At 38.3% G+C, this 21326-nt stretch overlaps 1 protein-coding gene across 7 annotated transcripts in view; it reads left to right on the top strand.

Moving 5' to 3' along the window:
* Positions 1 to 21326, top strand: part of MTUS1 (microtubule associated scaffold protein 1) — a 173261-nt gene that overhangs the window by 99630 nt on the left and 52305 nt on the right. For 5 of the 7 annotated variants that reach the window (XM_086702850.1, XM_086702851.1, XM_025932939.2 and 2 more), the window contains 2 exons: positions 2913 to 3047; positions 7399 to 7437. In XM_086702850.1, coding sequence (XP_086558976.1) covers positions 2913 to 3047; positions 7399 to 7437 — 174 coding nt within the window. The remainder of the gene's footprint in view (positions 1 to 2912; positions 3048 to 7398; positions 7438 to 21326) is intronic. The other 2 variants (XM_086702852.1, XM_086702853.1) reach the window with 1 other exon arrangement.

Below are 21326 nucleotides of genomic sequence, written 5' to 3' on the forward strand. Positions count from 1 at the left end.
CTAAAAGATATGCTCTATGAAATTTTGCTTATGTTATCTTAAGACTATGAAATTCTGTCCCACATCCTTTAAAAAGTTATGTTGAATTTTATAATAGCAGTATCTTCAGTATTGTCATTTACATTAGCTCCTTGTAATTTTCAGTTTCAGAAAGACCAAGTCTTTAGGTTCTGGGGAAAGAGAAGTGAAAAGAAGGATAGGAAATTGACAGAAACCTCTCAGTAGGAGGGAAGACTCTGTGTTGATTTGACCTAATATTGGAAATGTTATATGGACACAGGAAGAATGAACAGATGGCTCATTGTAGCATGACTTGACATACATCGGGGAGGAATAACAGCATGTCTTTATGGGTTTAGTTGTGACATCTATAAACACTGTTGTAGGAGTTGGGATAATTTAGCCTAGTGAAAAGTATCTGTCTTCAAATTTATAACATAGTCGTAAATAAGGTAGAATCTGACCCTTTTCTAATGTAGGGTGAAGAAAGGAATCCAGGTTGGTAATAAAGAAATTTATGATTAGGTGCTGAGTGTGAGAGCAGAACTGGATGCCCAGGACTAGGGGTTGCACGTCAGTTAAGAAACAAACAAAAAATCCAGTGGCAGGGAAATGAAGTTTGAGAACCAGATAGTGAATGAATGCACCTGTAGATTGCCGCTCTGGCCCGGTAAGGCTGTGGTGATATAAAAATGCCAGTGGTTTGTATGGTTAGCAAGGGGACCAGGATAAAAAGATTAACTTTTATGGGAAAAGAGGACCAGAAAACTTTGCAAGCATGTTTGGTTGGTTGGTTGTTTTTTTTCTTGGATGTGGAGAGAAAATGACAAAGTGCTGGGTTTATATTCTTGAGTGCTGTGTAACATGGTAATTAATCTCTTAGGGAAAGCAAAATAGTACTGTTAAAAATCCTTATGGGAGCTAAGCTTCTGGACAGTGCACTTTTTCAGAGATGACTCAATCGTGGAGACATGTGGATTTAGAATGGTGTTTTAAGGAAACACTGATTTCCGCATCCCCCCACCCCCCACCACAGCTCATTACTGTTGCTTTATTTTTTTTTAAAATACCACTTAATGAGATTTGAAACCATTTTTTGTCTTTATCTGTACATGCTGGTACTATTCTTCACACTTTTACTGTGAGGTTTTTGACACTGTTAAAACATAGACTCCCCTGCCCAAAACACTGCAATAAATAATGGTAATGATGTTATATTCCTAAAGTAACCACAAAGTCCACTCATGTAGCATTAGCAGAAGAACACTATTTCACGGGACTTCATTATGGATCAAGTATATTGTGAGTGAACGTATAATGTGAAAATACATTCTCACTTGGAGTTCACAGGGCAGGAATCAAGCCACGTTCCTTTCTTTTTCTTCTGCCCTTTCCCTGCCCCAAGTACAAATACAAATCTTAAGGATTCTATAGAGGATTTGGTTTCCCTTTATAATCCAAGGGGAAGCCATAAATGAGAAGAGGACTTGCACCATTTTGGAAGACCCCTTAAGCAACTGTGAAAGATACTTAGTGTTTGTTTTCATACTTATTTTTTGATGCTAAAGAGCTTTAGTCATTACTGGGCAAAAGCAGAAATAAGACTCAGCAAGGCATCTATTTAAGTCTTTGTTATCATTGCTTCTCCATGCTTTCAAATGGCGATTCTGATGGAAAACCAAGTTGTAAAGTATCACCGTTATTTTTTTAAAGTTGTATTCTTTATTCTGAAGTGTCACTGTTCCTTGATGTGCTAAGTTTGCCTTTTACCTTTAGTGTCCCAATGAAGAACCAGAGGCAAAATTAGAGACCACAGCAAAATGGAAGGTGCTCTTTCCAAGGATTCATGGGCATATTACACCAAAAGCATAGTATTTGCTCATGTAATTTTTCCCTCTACCTTTTACCCTGACACATTCCCTGGGAAATGTTGTAGGTCTAATTCTGTGGCAGCCCCCTTGGCCTCGTGAACTGTGGTAGTGGACCCAGAATTAGACCACAGCCTAAACAACATAAGTTAGCATCATAGTGTCTCCAAGAGTTCTCGGTCTAGTCATTATTTTAGTGCCTGGAAACAATTTTTTGGTTGCTTTTTTTTATGTTTATTTATTTTTGAGAGAGAGACAGAGCGCGAGAGGCAGAGGGGCAGAGAGAGAAGGAGTCACAGAATCCGAAGCGGGCTCCGGGCTCTGAGCTGTCAGCACAAAGCCCGACGCAGGGCTTGAACTCACGGAGTGTAAGATCATGACCTGAGCTGAAGTCGGACACTTAACCCACTGAGCCACCCAGGCGCCCCCCCCCCCCCTTTTTTTTTTCCTGAGAGAATTCCTCTGTGAGTAGAGAGGAAAGATGTACATGTCAGTTAAAGATGTTTTTCATTGTTTAGGTGGGACTTACTTTTGTGTTTTAGCTTTAGGACTCAGGTACCTTGTTCCAGGGCAAATGAGGGAGTTTTACCTCCTGGATATAGTAAGGAAGGATCTGGACCAGCTCTCATCCTTGTTACTGTCATGGAGTTTGTACATCGTTGTTCTCACATTTTAACACAGCTGGCTGCCGTTGTTTATTATGATTAGATTATTGGCACATCTGCCTTGTCCCCGTGGAGATGGATGCTCTTCATCGCTGCACCTTAGGCGTGTTTCTTACATGGCACGGACGGCCATATGATTTGTCTTCCAGCTTTGATTTGGGATGAAAACTTGACTGGAGAAGACACATAAACTTGGATTATGCCAGGATGCGTGGTCACGCTGGTTATGGCATTAGCTTCATATTGCTAACGTGCAGTAATAACTGGCATATTGTGGGGTGCTTAGTGAGCACTTGTTGATTCAAGGGGAAAGGAACAGATTGTGGAAAATCGATGCTGTATTTATCTATAAACTAAAATGTACGCTTCCGTATTACAGCTGGGAATGCCACTGTCATCAAGTATGAGGAAAAACCTCCCAAACCAGCATTTCAGAATGGTTCCTCAGGATCCTTATATTTGAAGCCTTTGGGACCCAGAGCTCATGCACACTTACTAAAAACTCCTCCAAAAGGTATGTTCCTCACTGCAGAGAAAACTGGGAGAGAAAATATTTAAGTCCTTACCTTGTATAAAGTTAAAATTGGCAACTAGTCTCATGGCATAGTGAACCGTTGTTTACGAACAATCTCTCCAAAAAAGGACACGTAATACATTTTAACACCAAGGAGGTCAGTCTTCTTCACAGAGTCAGTAGGTTCTCTAGTTAAAACTCGATACATAGAAATCAGGAGACAGAACACAGGTATAAGGTGAAGATAATTAAGACTTCCAGAGTTAAATTATTCTAAGATAGTGATCTGGAACAATGAGATAGAAATGCACAATTTACTTCCCACCTTTGTTCCAAACTATTTTTTTCTTTCCCCCTGCTCTTTCTCTTCTCCTTCTTTGTATTACTCAGTTAGTGATTGCCGTGGCTACGAAGAATAACTCTCGGGTTTACAAAATATATGGTATATACTTAATACGGAGTGTTTTCATGAAGCTTTATCACCAGGTCTGAAGTGGGTCTGAAGCACAGTAGAAGGTGGGTTAGTGCTTAGTGAACCGAAAGATTTCTTACCTGAAAGAAACAGGAATGAGAGACTTGAGCTCTAATCTCTGATCCATATTAGAAGTGGCGGTTGTTAGGTTTTTTTTACAAAACTATTTTATTTACACTACTGGTAGCTGGGATCTACTCTAGTTACTATGGGATATAATCATTTTATCAATGACAGGAAAAAAGATCTTCCAGTGTTTCAGTTTTAACCGAATGCAATTGCTTAGCTACAGAGCAAGAAGCAATTAATAATGATGGGGGAGGGGAACTAAAAATATGTGTGTACATTACCTCAGTCCTGGGCTAAGATCTATCTAACAAATTTTCTTGATTTTTATTAGTCATAAAAACAAAGGACAAATAGATTGTAAATGTTTTCTTTATAGATAATTTCAATTAGAAAATAATAGTTGAATGAAAGCAATACTGTGGTTTCTGTAGTGAACAGGTAAGGGAGGCAAGAGAAGTAGTCAAAACTGGACACATAACATATTGCCAAATATAACCAAAGAATATCTGCCTTGAGGACACCATTTACAGGCAGTAATTATACTTTGGCTCAGGTCAATTTTTATCTTAGATTCAAGGCAAGTACAAGTCAGTAGTTACGATTATAAGATATAGTCATGAGCCTCTTTTTTGAGCCCGTAAGAATTAGGCTTTTGATTTGCTAATCTCTCTACTTTTTTTTTTTCTGAGAGAGCGAGCCAGTGGGGTAGAGCAGCCGAGGGAGAGAAAGAGAATCTTAAGCAGGCTCCACGCTCAGTGCAGAGTCTGACATGGGACACAGTCCCAAAATTCTGGGATCATAACCTGAGCTGAAATCAAGAGGTGGACACTCAAACTGACTGAGTCGCTCAGGTGCCCCTAATTCCTCTCCTTTTTTTTTTTTAAATGTTTGTTTATTTTTGAGAGAGAGACAGAGCATGAGCAGGGGAGGGGCAGAGAGAGAGGGAGACACAACCCCAAGCAGGCTCCTGGCTCTGAGCTGTCACCCAAGAGCCTGACATGGGGCTCGAACCCACAAACCATGAGATTATGACCTGAGCCAAAGTCAGACACTTAACCGACTGAGCCTCCCTGGCGCCCCTTTATCCCTCTTCTTTTAACAATGACTGAAAGTGGCAGTAGCCACGGTGGCACACACTCATATGTTAAAGCGTCAGGGAAAACCAGGAACACACAGGGTCCTCCTTTATTCCATCAACCACAAACAGCTGTTGCATTTCCTCCATTTTTTTCTCCGTAACGGTTTTGGTTTTGGTTTTGGTTTTGGTTTTGGTTTTTGGTTTTTGGTTTTTGGGTTTTGGGTTTTGGGTTTTGGGTTTTGGTTTTTGGTTTTTGGTTTTGGTTTTGGTTTTGGTTTCAAGAAAACTCAGGGCATAACGTGTACACTCTCAGGGCACCTGGGTGGCTCAGTTGGTTAAGTAACGGATTCTTGATTTCGGCTCAGGTCGTGATCTCACGGTTTGCAGGGTCCCAGCCCTGTGTCACACCCTGCACTGTTGTTAGGGAACCTGCTCGGGATTTTTTCTTTCTCTCCCTCTCTCCTCCCCTCCCTCCCTCCCTCCCTCCCTCCTTCTCTCTCTCTGTCTCTCTCTCTCTCTGTCTCTGTCTCTCCCCCGCTGTCTCTCTGCCCTACCCCCTTTGTCTCTCTCTCTCTCAAAATAAATAAGTAAACTTAAAAATAATGTGTATACTTGACTGTGTCTTGCTTTTTATTAGTTTAGTGGCATATCACAAGAGCGTCTTCATTTTAAAGGGCTATTAAATAGTCTATTTTCCAATTCCATACTTGTGGACAATTTCTGGCTTATGACTATGGCATGTGGTACTGAGGTGAGCGGACATTTTTGAATGTGAACATTCATCACTTCAGATTCTAATGACTTCTATGAGATATCCCTGAAAGAGGAATTGCTGGTTAAACTGTATGAATCGTGTTGAAATTGTTAATATGTGACTCAGTACTTTTCCAGAAAGGTGTTGGTCTCTTACCACAGTGTGAGAGTGTCCATTGCTCATCCTTTTCCATATTTTGTGTGTACGTGCTTAAAGAATCCTGTAGTAACTTGAGGTTCATCACCTAGTGAACATTTATCAATGCTTTCTCTTTTCTACACCACTGAAGAGAAAATAGGCATAAATATGGGCAAGGAGGTTCTCCAGTGTGCCAGCAAGTTCTTATCTGTCCATGGTCTTAAATAAGTTTCTAATGCATCAGACGACCCCTTGCCAGGATGGCATTCTGGCTGGAATGACATCACTGTGGGAATCTGCGGTTTTTATTGATGATGATAAAACCCCAGCATCTGAAACATACACCAGTAACTTAAAAGAGGTGTCAGATGTCAAAATTGGATACTAAATAACTTCCAGAGAATTGGAACTTGATGATTCCACCGATAACTATACAGAATAGGGAACTCCAGTGTTCTAAAATGTCTCACTATTGAATTTGCAAGCTTTTGTATCACACAGTTTTTACTTAAGTGGGAATGAGTGATTTTCATTAATAATGGCCACAGATTTTAAGAGGTGACAGTGTCTGTAAAACTCCGCAGATAGAATGTGGCAGCTATTGTAGTAACTTGTAGGTGATGACGCTCTAGAAATGACAATCTCTGGTCAAGTGGAAGCACTTTCTAGTTTTCTTCTAGTGATTGATCTTTGTAGCTCTGTACTTGTTACCATCACTTGTATTTTTTTTATAAGCTTAATAACGTATAGTTAAATTAGCCAATTTTACTAATTTACAATTTTACAAATAAAATTGTATATTTGGTGATTTGATATACATACACATGGCGGAAGGACCCCCCCGGTTGTGTTTCATATTGTGTCAGTTTGGAGAAAAAGCTTCAGTATTTTTTTCTTCATAGCTAAACAGCATGTGGGCTGGATTTAATGCCTGGCAGTTTTATAAATCACACACGCTTGGCTGTCTGTCATAACGCCCTGCCCTTTTTGCTGTGTCAGCAGTGGAATAGCATGAAGTGTGTAATATGTGTGTAAATTCAGCACTGTTAACATTCGCATTGCAGCTGTTCTTGACTGAAAAAAATACTCTAGATTTCCTATCATATTTAACTTGTGACCGTGAACTCATATCACCTTTAAGCTATCATTCTGTTATTTGGAAAATCATTAAAAAAATTTATTTAATGTTTATTCATTTTTGAGAGACAGGGAGTGAGTGGAAGAGAGGCAAAGAGCAAGGGAGACACAGAACCTGAAGCAGGCTCCAGGCTCTGAGCTGTCTGCACAGAGCCTGATGTAGGGCTCGAACCCACAACCATGAGATCATGACCTGAGCCAAGGTCGGCTGCTTAACCAACTGAGCCACCCAGGTACCCCTGAAAAATCATTTTATACCTAGAAGATACTTGATAGAGTTGACTCTATTTCACTGGTATTTCCCATATGGGACCTAAAATTTAGATAATGAATGGCTTTTCAAAATACCTTTTTTTTTGTTTAGAAAATATTCTTTGTTTTGTTTTTGTTTTGAAAATATTTTTAGGGGCGCCTGGATGGCTCAGTTGGTTAAGTGTCCAACTTAGGCTCAGGTCATGATCCCTTGGTTCGTGCATTTGAGCCCCACGTCGGGCTCTGTGCTGACAGCTCAGAGCCCGGAGCCTGCTTCGGATTCTGTGTCTCCCTCTCTCTCTGCCCCTCCGCTGCTTGCATGCTGTCTCTCTCAATAATAAATAAACATTAAAAAAATTTTAAAAAAAATAAAAATTTTCAGAACAGCAATTTTTGTGTGATATTTCATTCAAACCATGAGTATTTTACAAATATTTCTTTTATTTTTTAGGTCCCTCAAGAAAAAATCTGTTTACTGCTTTTAATGTGGGTAAGTGACAACTTTAAATATGGAGAGAGAAAAAAAGTATCTTTTTGTAAAGTTATGTTATTGTTGAAAGCATTTAAATGTACTTACAATGAGTTTTCACTATTTTGCTTAAAATGGAATTCAGGTTTGTGGCATAAACTCAACTGATTATGGCTGGGACCGGCATAGGTTAAAACTTGATCAGCATGATTGACAAGCTGTCTGATCCCAAAGGATGTTTTATTAATCATCGATAATTTTAGTTTTTTAAAAATGATTTTTTAAAAATGTGATCTAAAGTGGAGAGCATACTTTTTAAAAGAACAATAAATGTTCTTTTAAAATTGGGTAGTCTTTCATCGCTAAATCTCCACATCAGGTTTTAATACCTTTTAACGATTCAGCAGGTTAACATTTTTCGGTTCTTTTTTACACTTCTACTGAACATACTTGGATCTGTCTCTAAGACAGCTTGCAGCCTCACCCATTTGAACCACAACTGGGAATCTAAAAGTTTTGTCTCTTGAGAAGCCATAAAGATTCATAAAGTGTATTCACTGCAGTTCCCGTATTTAATCTATAGCCAGTCAGGTCCCTATGTTGCCACCTGCATCCTCTTATTAAATATCCAGTTATAAGACAGTTACGTAGCTTCTACATGCAGTGAAGATTATAATGGCAATTTACAAGGGAGAAAAGTATCATAGCACATTGACTACAGTTTATCATGCTTGTGACAGTGTTGAGTGCTGAGAATATAGTGGTGAGCCAGAAATGAACAAGGGCCTTCTCTTCAGGAAATTAGGCAGGAGGTATAAATTTGGGATGCCCTGTATTTAGATAGTAATTAAAGAAAATAGGGTGGATAACGTAATACAGGTAATAATGAATATCCTCACTGTTTCCAAGTTGTGTCCAGTTTCTCAGCTTAATAAGGCAGGGGCGTGTGAGGGAATTATATCACAAGTGTTAACCTTTTCTAAGTTCTTAAAGCTAGAGAAGACTCAACCATCCAAAGTGACTGAAATTCTAAAGTTCCCCGGTCACCTGAGTTTTAATATATTTTTACTAAGTCTTTTCTGATTTAAAAATAACAACAAAAACTATTTTACACACTTGGAGGTTTTTATTTTCTTTTGCTTTAAGTTTTTAGCACATCCTGGTATTTGGGAGAAAAAGAGAGCTAATATGCTGTAGAATGACTTTATGTTAAATATCAGATAACCTTTGGGGTGCTTGGGTGGCTCAGTTGGTTAAACATCCAACTTCGGCTCAGGTCATGATCTCACAGTTCACGAGTTCAAGCCCCATGTCGGATTCTGCGCTGACAGTTCATAGCCTGGAGGCTTCTTCCAATTCTGTGTCTTCCTCTCTCTCTGTCCCTCCCCTGCTCACATTCTGTCTCTCTGTCTCTCAAAAATAAACAAACATTAAAAAATTAAAAAAAAAATCAGAATGCCTCTAATAGGAAGCTAGATGGTATAACTCTGTTTAACTGAGAAACTTCCAGAATGTTTTCCAAAGTGCAGCATTTTATATGTCCACCACAGTGTATGAAGGGTCTAGTGTCTTCACATTGTTGCCAACACTGGCTTTTATCTTTCTTTATGATAGCCATTTTAATGAGTATGAAATGGTATCTCACTGTGGTTTTGATTTGCATTTCCCTGATGGATAATGATGTTGAGCATCTTTTCATTCTCTTTTATGGCTAATAGTCCACTGTGTGTGTGTGTGTGTGTGTGTGTGTGTGTGTGTGTTTACTTGCAAGATATATATATCCATGGTAATACATATACATATATATGTATATATATAACTTATTCTTTATTCATTTATTGATGGGCATTTAAGTTACTTCCATACTTGGCTGTTGCAAATAATGCTTCAGTGAACCTAGGGGTACGTAAATCTATTCAGATTAGCATTTTCAGGGTGCCTGAGTGGCTCAGTCAGTTGTGTCTGTTTCTTGGTATTAGCCCAGATCTTGATATCAGGGTTGTGAGTTCATGCTCCGCGTTGGGCTGCATACTGGCCAAGTGTGCTGCGTTTGGTTGTTAAAAAACAAACAAACAAAAATACAGACAAAAGCAAATTAGTGTTTTCATGTTCTTGAGGTAAATATCCAGAAGTGTAATTGCTAGATTATATGGTATTTTTATTTTTAATTTGCTGAAGAAACACCCTGCTCCTTTCCATAGTGGCGGCACCTGCTTACATTCCCACCAATGGTGCCTGACGGTTTCCTCACATCCTCACCAATGCTTGTTATTTCTTGTCTTTTTGGTAATAGCCATTCTGATGGGTATAGAGCAGTATCTCATAGAGGTTATGATGTGCATTTCCCTGATGAATAGTGACATGGAGCATCTTTTCATGTATCTGTTATCCATCAATATGTCTTTGCAAAAATGTCTATTCAGTTCGTCTGCCCACTTTTTATTTGGACTCTTATTTGATTTGGTTGTGTTTCGGGGCGCCTGGGTGGCGCAGTCGGTTGAGCGTCCGACTTCAGCCAGTTCACGATCTCGCGGTCCGTGAGTTCGAGCCCCGCGTCAGGCTCTGGGCTGATGGCTCAGAGTCTGGAGCCTGTTTCCGATTCTGTGTCTCCCTCTCTCTCTGCCCCTCCCCCGTTCATGCTCTGTCTCTCTCTGTCCCAAAAATAAATAAACGTTGATTTGGTTGTGTTTCATTTTTGGTGTTGAATTATAAAACTTCATGTATTTTGGATATTAACCCCTTATTGGGTATATCATTTGCAAATATTTTCTTCCATTTAGTAGTTGCCTTTTCATGTCTTAATGGTTTCCTTTGCAGTGCAAAAGCTTTTTAGTTTCATACAGTCCTGTTTGTTTTTTCTTTTATTGTCCTTTGTTGATGAGACAGATCAAAAAAAAAAAATATTGGCAAGACTGATGTCAAAGTTTACTGCCTCTCTTTTAGTTTTATGGTTTCAGGTCTTACATTTAGCTCTTCAATCCATTTCAAGTTTATTTTAGTGTATGGTGTAAAAAGGGGTACAGTTTTATTTTTTTGCAAGTAGCTTCCGGTTTCCCCAACACCATTTATTGAAGAGACTGTCTTTGCCCCACTCTATCTTCTTGCCTCTTTTGTCATAGGTGAATTGACCTATATGCATGGGTTTAGTTACGGGTTTTCTGTTCTGTTGTATTGGTTTATGTATCTATTTTTTCAGGACTACACTATTTTGATTACTGCAGCTTTGTAGTATAGTTTGAAATCTGGGAGTGTGATACACCCAGCTGTGTTCTTCTTTCTCAAGATTATTTTGGCTATTTGGGGTGTGTTGTGGTTCCACACAAATTTTCAGATTATTTGTTCTAGTACTGTGGAAATTGTTACTGGCATTTTCATAGGGATTGCATTGAATCTGTAGGTTACTCTGGGTGGTGTGGACAGAGTACAGGTTTTTGCTGCATCCTGTGGGTTCTGGAATGTTTTTTCCGTTTTCATTTGTCTCAAGGTTTTTTTTTTTTATTTTCTCTTTGAGTTTTCCACTGATCTGTTGTTTAGTAACATGTTTATCCTCCATATGTTTGTATCTTTTCCAGTTTTTTTTTTCTAATTTTTATTCTAGTTTCATACCATTTTGGTTGGAAAAGATTCTTGAAATGATTTCAGTCTTCTTAAATTTATTGAGACTTGTTTTGTGACTTGTGCTCTCTCCTAGAGAATGTTCCGTGTGTTGTTGAAAAAATATGTATTTTTCTGGTATTGGATGGAATGTTCTGTTTATAGCTGTTCATTCCATCCGGCTTAGTGTGTCATTTCAGGCTACTATTTCCCTGTTGATTTTTTTCTGAATGCTGTCTACTTATGTAAGTGGAGTGTTAACGTCCCCTGCTCTTACACTGTTGGCAATTTCTTCCTTTATGTCTGTTAATACTGGCTTTATCTATTTAGGTACTCCTATGTTGGGCATAGATGTTTATAATTGTTAAATTGTTTTTGTTAGGTTGAACCCTTTATTGTTATGTAATTCCCTTCTTTGTTAGTCTTTCTTATAAAGTCTGCTTTGTCTGATAGAAGTATTGTTGACTGTTTTCTTTTTGTTTCTATTTGTGTGGCTTATTTTTTTCCCATCCTTTCACTTTTAGTCTGTGTGTCTTTACATCTAAAGGGAATCTCTTGTAGGCAATATATAGATGGGTCTTGTTTTTTCATCCTTTCAGCCAGTCTGTGTCTTTTGATTTGAGCATTTAGTCCATTTACATTTAATCATTGAGAAGTATGAATTTATTACAATTTTGTTTTCTGGTTGTTTTTGTAGTTCTATTTCCTTCTACTTCTCTTGCTCTCTTCCCTGTGTCTTGATGATTTTCTTTAGTGTTATGTTTAGATTCTTTTCTCTGTTTTTTTTGGTATATCTCTTATAGGTCTTTGGTTTGTGGTTACCATAAGATTTACATATAACACCCTATATATGTAGCAGTCTGTATTAAATTGGTGGTTACTTAAAGCACTACATTTCTACTCCCTCTCTCACAATGTTTGATGTACTTGATGTCATATTTTTCATCTTTTCATTTTGGTATGCCTTAACTAACTATTGTAGATACAAGTGATTTCACTGCCTTTGTCTTTTCATCTTTACACTATTTTTATAAGTGGTTGGCCCATTATTTTTACTATATGTTTGCTTTTACCACTGAGATTTTTTTTTCTTTCATTGATTTCTTCTGGTTATGGCCTTTTCTGCTTAAAGAAATCTAACATTTCTTGTAAGGCCAGTTTCATGGCGATGAACTTCTTTGACTTTTGTTTGGGAAACTTTTTATCTCTCTTTCAACTCTGAATGATAATCTTGCTGGGGAGAGTCTTCTGGTTTTAGGTTTTTTTCCTTTCAGACTTTGAATATAGCATGCCACTCCTTTCTAGCCTGCAGTTTCTGCTGAAAAGTCAGCTGATAACCTAATAATAGTTCCCTTACATGTAACTAATTGCTTTTCTTTTGCTGCTTTTAAGATTCCTTATCTTTTATTATTATCTTTTTAAGATTTTAAGTAATCTCTACACCCGTTGGGGGACTTGAACCCACAATCCTGAGATTAAGAGTTGCATGCTGTACCCACTGAGCCAGCCAGGCACCCCTCCTTATCTTTCATTTTTGACATTTTAATTATTAATGTGTTTTGTTGTTGACCTCTTTGGATTCATCTTGTATGGGGCTTTCTGTGCTTCCTGAACCTGGATGTCTGCTTCCTTCCCCAGGTTAGGAAAGTCTTGAGCCATGATATCTTCAAGTATATTTTCTGTCCCTGTCTCTGCCTCTTCTCCTTCTGGAGCCCCAGAATACAAATATTAGTGTCCTTGATGTTATCTCAGAAGATTCGCTAAGTATCCTCATGAAAATCTTTTTTTCTTTTTTGCTGTTGAGCTTGGATCATTTCCACTACTTTGTCTTCCAGATTACTGATCTATTTTTCTGCATTCTCTAGTCTGCTGATTCTCTCCAGTGTATTTTTCATTTCTGTTATTGCATTCTTAGCTAGGATTGTTATTTTCAATGTAATCTGTCTCTTTATTGAAGTTCTCATTCTTTTCCTTTATACTTCTCTTGCATTAGATGAGTTTATTTATAACCATTATTTTGATCTCTTTATCAGGTGGCTTATCTTTGTTTCATTTAGTTCTTTTTCTGAGATTTTGTCTTGTTCTTGTGTTTGGAACATATTCCTGTCTCCTCATTTTGCCTGACTCTGTATGTTTGTTTCCATGTTGTGGGGCCCAGAAGCCCACCCCACCACCACCAGCCCCCTGCCCCGGTCATCTAAATGAGGCATTCCATGGTGCTTCCTTTTTTGGGATGTGTGTTCATTCCTCTTTCATTGGATCCTTGCTTTTGTGGACAAACTGGTGTGTGGGGCTAGTCCTCCCCCAATTCCTGGAAGGAGCTGCTTTGGAAGGGTACCATTCTGCCTGAGGCTGCCTGTTGCATGTTGCAGATAGAAGCTCCTTGGGTGGTGGCAGTGGGGAGACTGGTCCCAACTAGGGCCTCCTGCTGGGTGAGATGGGGCTGGAGCCACTTTGGAGATGTGTTGAAGAGGGCACATCCATAGGGGAGTACTGAGGCAGGGCAGGTGGTGCTAGTGATGTAGAGGACGAATGTCAGAAGTGGAGTCCACCAGTGTTGGGCCAGCTAGGCAGGAGGGCAGAAAAATGGCACTCACTGGCACTTCTATCCTGGAGAAAGTTCCTATAATCCCTGCCTCCTCAGCACATGTCTTAAACTTAGCAAATGTCTTTCATTTATAGCCCAGGTGCTTTTCAAACTGCTCCTGCTTTGCTGTGTCTCAGAGCAACTAAGTTTGTGCACAGGCCTTTTAAGAATGGAGTAGTGGCTTTCTGTAGTGCTCCAGCTCTCCTAGGGTTGAAGTCCCATTGATTTTCAAACACAGATGTTATAGGGACTCTATAACAAGGCCCTTAGGGTGAAGGTGCCCAATGTGGGGCTTGAACCAACCCTTGCTCCTCAGGGAGGATCTCTGGGCCTGTGACAGAGCTCCTGCTTGTGTGCTGCTGTGCTGGAGGTATGGGTCCTATGCATATTGTGTCTCTGCCCCTCTACCCTTCTTGATGTTGCTTTTCCTTTTATCTGTGGCTGCAGAAGAGCTGTTCTGCTAGTCTTGAGGGCATCCTCAGAGAGGATATATATATATATCCTATATATATAGGATATATATATATATCCTTCCATATATATAGTTATATATATATAACTATATATATAGTTGAAGCCTTGCTGTGTCTAGGGGAGGAGGAGGTAAGCTCAGGGTCCCCCTCCTCGGCCACCTTGATCTTCTGTCTACTTCTGGTGCTCCGTGTGGAAGCCATTGCTCAATGCAAGCTCACGAGGATTTATGCGTGTGTTTTCTTAGAAGATTTTTATACTTTTAGCTCTCAGGCTTAGGTCTGTGATCCATTCATTTTTTTCAATGAAATACAGGGTCCAATCTCATTCTTTTGCATGTAGATATCCAGTAGTACCAGCACCATTTGTTGAAAACAGTAGTCTTTCCATCATTGAAATGTCATGGCACCTTTGTTAAAAATAGTTGCCTGTAAATGTGAGAATTTATTTCTGGACTCACAAATCTGTTCTGTGGATCTGTGTGTCTCTTTGCTAAAATGGCACTGTTGATCACTGTGGTATAATAAGCCTTGACATCAGGAAGTGTGAGGTTTTTTTAACTTGTTCTTTTTGAAGATCTTTTGGATATTCTGGGTCCCTTGAATTTCCATATGAACCTTTGGGTCTGTGTCAATTTCTGTAAAGAAGTAAGCTGGGGTTTTGATAGAGCTTGCATTAAATCTATAGATCAGTTTGTGGAGTACTGCCATTTTTACATTATCAAGCATTTGGTCCATGAATATGGGAGGTCTTGCCTTTTAGTTAGATCTTCTTCAGTTTCAACAATTTTTGTGGTTTTCACAATGCAGGTTTTTCAGGTTTGTTTTGGCGAGTAGTTGTGTGTGATTTTTTTGTGCTTTGGAAGGTGCCATTGATATTGGTCACAGTAAAAGAGCTGGCTAAATAAATCTAATATGCCTATCTTAATCTGAATTAAATGTGAAATATGGAAAGTCATTCCTCATTCATGCTCAAGTCTGTAACCACGTAAACTTATTAACTTATAAGTGATATTTTTCTGTTAGGCATACTATATCCCCTTTGCACAATAAACTATTAGCATTAGACATTTTTCCTTTTCACAATGTTGTACTGACATCGTGCCTTATTTCCAAACCACTTATTGATGTATCAGTGGCCCTTGACAAGTAAGGTTATCAGAATGGCGAATTAACTCCTGATTAAATGAGAAAAGAAGTGGCAAGTGTGAATCATGAAACTAACCTGGTATTATGATGAGCCCACTGAGAAGAAGTCACTGTGTTCACTTTTGTAGGAACAGCTTTGATGTTAAGAAGTGGTGTCCAAACAGCTGATGACTTTGGTGGCTCATGTAACCTCTCTGAGACTAGTTTTCTGTGTAATTAAAATGATCGACCACTAAGGTTTCTAGCTGCTATAATATGCTCTGACTGCAGAGAGCCTTGACTTCCTTCATATTCTACTTGCAAATGGTCTTTTAGATGATACAGAAGACATTGTTTCACATACAAACACGTTCCTCCAAGCATTAAATTTTAAATAATTGTACTGTCGTTTTGAGATAGTTTTTATCTTTTAAACAACAAATAGTGGTGAAGAGTAAGCTGACTGTTTCTTCATTTAATTATAGCAGTTGGCTAAATTCTAAAAAGTTTAGCCTGTAGAAGTTTAAAAATCACCCCTTAGTGGTTTTTTTATTTGTGGTTTTAAATAAAATCCAGATAAGTTTGTGTCCTGTCTTATTGCTTCTTAACATGAGTAATCACTTCTAATGACTACTACATTTAGCATGTGCGGCGACTTTTAACTATTCCTCTTAAATATGTGGGGTACCTCTGTATCATATACATAAATGATTCTATGATGGGCAGTTCTCACTGTGAAAGTTGGGGGAAGTTTCTTGTGACAGATTCTTAAAAGTAGCTTAAGTAAATCAAAACCTGGGCAGATTTGTAGTCACTTCACTCAGATAATGGAATTGCTTTCCAGAAGTTTCATATCCCTTTATACCATGATTGCAATGTAAGAATGTTGGCTTCACCATGCTCCAGTCAACATTGGGTATTATTTTTAAATTGAGGCTAATGTCATAGTTGAAAAGTATATGTCACTGTTTTTAGTTTAACTGTTAATCAGTTACTTCAAAGACCCTTTCATTATCTCATAATACAATAAAGAGGAGCAGAGAGAGAATATACTTTACAGGCATTGAATATTGGTTTCAATCTTGGTCTTGACACTTTCTGCTTGTGTCCTGACCTTAGGCTGGTTACTGAGCCTCTCCAGGTCTCAAATTTCTCATTTGGAATTATGGAATGTTATGGGAATACTTCCCAGGATAGGAGTAATTTTGACTTCATAGAACTGTTGTATAAAAAGTTCTCAAACGATCTCTTCCTCTGCTGCTCAGGATGGTGACAATGATAATCTTTTTCCTTGTTCTTAGAATTCTAGGGGCTTATTCAGAGTTCTTTTGCAGGATGCAGAATTATTTTAAATCCTTAAAGCAAGCAGGAAAAACGACTTAAAGTGAACAACCATTCTTATGGGGTCTAGCCGCTGCAATGTATTTAAAGAGTTTAGCCAGCAGTGATTCTAAATAAAACTTGGTTTACTGTTGATTAGGAAGATGTCACACATAGCACATACTAGAATTACCTTGCTTCTACCACACATTAAAGCTGTTTTGGATACCACAGCATGAGAGATGTTTTTATCCAGCCGCCTGATTGTTTTACACAAGATCATCAGGCTCAGGTGCCATGGTGTCTGCCTTGGAGGTCAGAAAATGCACTGCTTCCTGCATATTCATTTACTAAATCCAGCACAAGAGGAGAGGGTTGCTTTTGTTCCCCTTATTTCCAAGACTGCTAAACAGTTGAGAGTTGAAGACCTGCTCTGATGAGGCAATACTGGCGTGGCCAGGGTTTCCTCTGGTGAGAACAGGGATGAGTCTTTCTTTCCTTGTTGGTTTAGGATTATAACTTTTCTGCTACTTAAAAGGGAGATGCTAATTTGATAATGTGATAGAATTAGTGTTCCACATCAGGGAAATGTATAGATTATTTAGTACGTCTTGTTGGGACAAAGGCTATCTTTTCAGCTGGAGTTAGGTTGCTATTTCACGCACTACAGGCCAATCTGTTCCCTATCGATCGAAGTTTTAAACAAAAAGTAGAATGATCAGAGCATGAAGAATGCAGACTTGGATGGAAAAGGACCTTTTCCAGGAACATTAGTACAAAAGAAAAGACTAATAATTATGACAACAAAAGTTTTAGACTTCCCTTTTGTCAAAAACATTATAAACATGGTGATGGATGTTAAGCATAAGTAGACTTACTATGGTGATTATTTTTCAGTCTATACCAGTATTGAATCGTGTTGTTACACCTGAAACTAATTTGTTCTTTGTCAAAAATTATAAACAATACAAATAGCAAACAACAAACCAGGATGATGTATGTAACACGTAACATGTACAGATCTTCCACATCAGCACGTAAAGACGAGCCTTCAGGAGAAGAGTGAAATGGTCAGACATGAAAGAAAAAAATAGGAAGTTGTAGGAAACATGAAAGAGTATACAAATTGCTAATCAAAATATGTGCTGTCAGTACTTGTATGTTTTTAACAGCAATACCTGGTGTTGGTGAGTGAGTAAGGAACAGGTGCCACGTACATACTACTGAGGGTGTGTAAATTCTCACAGCCTTTCTGGAGGCACCGTGGGGTCATGGAACAGGAGTCTTCTACCCAGGCATTCCATTTATGGGAGTTGTTTAAAGGGAAAAAAAAATCGACTTATGTGTTCATTGCCTTTCACAATTGTTTAGGAGGGAAAATTGGAAACAGCCTGAATGATTTAAATGACACCTGTGTTTTAAATTAAACCACCTGTGTAAATTATGTTTGCCGACATTTTAATGACATTTGCAAAGCCATTAAAAAGCAACCAAGAGGGTTAGTTGATGCCTTGGAAAAATACATGGGAAGTTTTTAAGTTTACTAAATTTATTAAGCTTGTATTAAGTGTAAAAATCGGTTACAGAGCATTATGATGTAAAAGTAATTTAACTTCTTTTTTTTAAATATTCTATGGGTTTTGTTTTTTAAAACATTTTACATAGATAATATCACTTTCATTTTTGGGAGACCAAAGAAATAAAAGACATAAAAGACAACATCACTGATCTTGGAGAGCTTATAATCTTACAGGGTTGGGGGGGGTGTGAAGGATGCAATTTTTTCTAATTGTTTTATGTGAATCTTAAGATAATTTTTCACAATATAGGCATTCTTCTTCCTATTGAGGAAGAGGACATTGTGGAAAGATTGGACCCTGAGTTGAACTTCCTACAACTGGAACAGAGATTTGAACATAAGACAGTAAAGATTGTGAAGCATAAAAATGAAGAAAATGTGGGAATAGTGTTGTGTTAGGGAAAGTAAGGAGATAAACATTCAGATGCATACAGTTGGTGTTAGAGTTCTAGAAGAGGTTGGATAGAGATGCTTGAATCCCTGGTTTAAATATTCATTTTCTGCAGATTCTTTATCATCATTAACAGTAAACATATCAGTCCCAGTGTGGTTGCGTTTCCTAGCACTTAAGCAGCCCTGCACGGTGTATGCTTGAATCCTATCTAGTCATAATGTCAGTGTTATTTTTACTTTTTTAATCAATTATTTTTCAAAATTTACATCCAAGTTAGTTAACATATAATGCAGTAATGATTTCAGGAGTAGAATCCGGCAATTCATCCCTACGTAGAATACCTGGTGCTCACCCCAGCAAGTGTCCTTCCTAATGCCCCTTGTCCATTTAGCTCATCCCCCTAGCCACAGCCCCTCCAGCAACCCTCAGTTTGTTCTCTGTATTTAAGAGTCCCTTATGTTTTGTCCTCTTCCCTGTTTTTATATTATTTTTTATTCCCTTAACTCTATGTTCATCTGTTTTTTATCTTAAATTCCATATATGAGTGAAATCATATGATATTTGTCTTTCTCTGACTAATTTAGCTTAGCATAATATGCTCCAGTTCCATACACATTGTTGCAAATGGCATGATTTCATTCTTTTTGATTGCTGAGTAATATACTCCATTGTATGTATCTACACCACATCTTCTTTATCCATTCATCTGTCAATGGACATTTGGGCTCTTTCCATACGTTGGCTGTTGTTGATAGTGCTGCTATAAACATTGGGGTGCACAGTCCCCTTCAAAACAGCACACCTGTATCCCTTGGATAAATACCTAGTAGTGCAATTGCTGGGTCGTAGGGTAGTTCTATTTTTAGTTTTTTGAGGAACCTCCATACTGTTTTCCAGAGTGGCTGCACCAGCTTGCATTGCCACCAACAATGCAAAAGAGATCCTCTTTCTCCGCATCCTCCCCAACATCTGTTGTTGCCTGAGTTGTTAACGTTAGCCATTCTGACAGGTGGTGTCTCTTGGTGGTTTTGATTTGTATTTCCCTGATGATGAGTGATGTGGAGCATTTTTTCATGTGTTGGTTGGCCTTCTGGATGTCTTCTTTGGAGAAGTGTCTATTCATGTCTTTTGCCCATTTCTTCACTGGATTATTTGTTTTTTGGGTGTTGAGTTTGATAAGTTATTTATAGATTTTGGATGCTAACCCTTTATCTGATAGTAAATTTGCAAATACCTTCTCCCATCCCATCGGTTGCCTTTTAGTTTTGATGGTTGTTTCCTTTGCCGGTAATTTTACTGTTCTTTAAATCGGGTCTGATTAAACACACACGCGTGCGCGCACGCACACACTTTCACAGACTGCATTTGAATCTGTGGTTCTTGTTTGAATGTACTGTAATACTATAACGTATTCATCTGCCAAATACTTACATCATCCATATCACATCTTTGTTTTTAAACCTTGCTAAAGCCTTTCCGCAGTTTTTTAATGGTTTGTCATTATTTGTGTCATTAATGGAAACTCAGCTGATTCTGTAGGCTTTTTATACAATTATTTTATAGAATTATTATAATTTTATAGAATTATAGATAGAATTATCACTTTAACTTAAAAGTGTGTTTTGTTTTGTTTTTTGGTACTGTGATCTTTTTTTTTTAAATAGGAAAATACAGAAACCTATGGCAAAAACATTGAAAATCCTGCCTACTCCAACTCAGAGCATTGGTGACATTTCTGTATACTTCCTTCAATATTTTTTATTCTTTAAGTTGAGATCCTACTATACATAAAATTTTAAATCATGGTTTTGTTTTTCCACTTGAAATCCTAACACAAGCTTTTCTGCCCTTCATAAAAACTCGTCTTACTCCTAATTTTTAGTAACATTGTTCTTAGGTATCAAAAGTTTCTTAAATTTTTCCTTGCTGTCTAAAGATCCTTGGTGATCTTTAGATATTCTCTTCAGTTAGGAATTTGTGTAATAACAAAGATGGGCACTTGCCTTTAGATACGTCTCCTATACTTAGCATTAACTTCAGAAACTACAGCTAATGTACAAGTGCTAATGGCTGATCAAATAAGTAATCAAAGAATCTTTTTGAGCCAATTTTTAAAATCGGTGCTTCCCTATCCACCCCTCCCCAAAGCATAAATGTTCTAAAAATAGTTGTAATTCCACAATGAACACTCATTCAGTTATTTAAAAGGGTGAATACAGGGGCACCTTGGTGGCTCACTTAAGCCACCGACCCTTTCAGCTCAGATCATGATCCTGCAGTCATCACTCCAGGCTGACAGAGCAGAGCCCGCTTGGCATTCTCTCTCTCCCTCTGCCCCTCCCCTGCGCGCACGTGCACGCGCGCTTGTTCTCTCTCTTTCTCTCTCTCAAAATAAGTAAACTTAAAAAACTTACAAAAAATAAATAAAATAATGAAAACATATGAAGTGTTTAGGGGAGTCCCTGGCACACAGATAGTTAAGAGTTGGCCATTAACTATTAATGAAAAGGGTGCCCCACTACTTTGGCTCACTTGTGTTAGATTGCCACTAGGGGGCAGACCATGTTGGGAAAGAAGTGAAAACCCAGCTGGAGCTGTAGTGCGCCTTGTGTATATGTGTGTGTGTACCTGACTGCACAAGCAAGAACCACTCTTTCCACCTTGACTTTCTGACTAGCACTTCTGCTTTTTATTCTTGGAGTTCCTTGTTCTGCTTTTTAAAAAGATCATTAGCGAACTTGACTATGCAGGATAGCTTAGTGCAAAGAAAAATGTTAATGAATACAATGAATTGGTAGCATGTTGCTAATTTCTTCTTGCAGATCGTCTAGGCTAAAA

This window comes from Puma concolor, chromosome B1 (genome assembly GCF_028749965.1).
Source record: "Puma concolor isolate L17-30 chromosome B1, mPumCon1.1.hap2, whole genome shotgun sequence".
In the NCBI taxonomy this organism is placed as follows: Eukaryota; Metazoa; Chordata; class Mammalia; order Carnivora; family Felidae; genus Puma; species Puma concolor.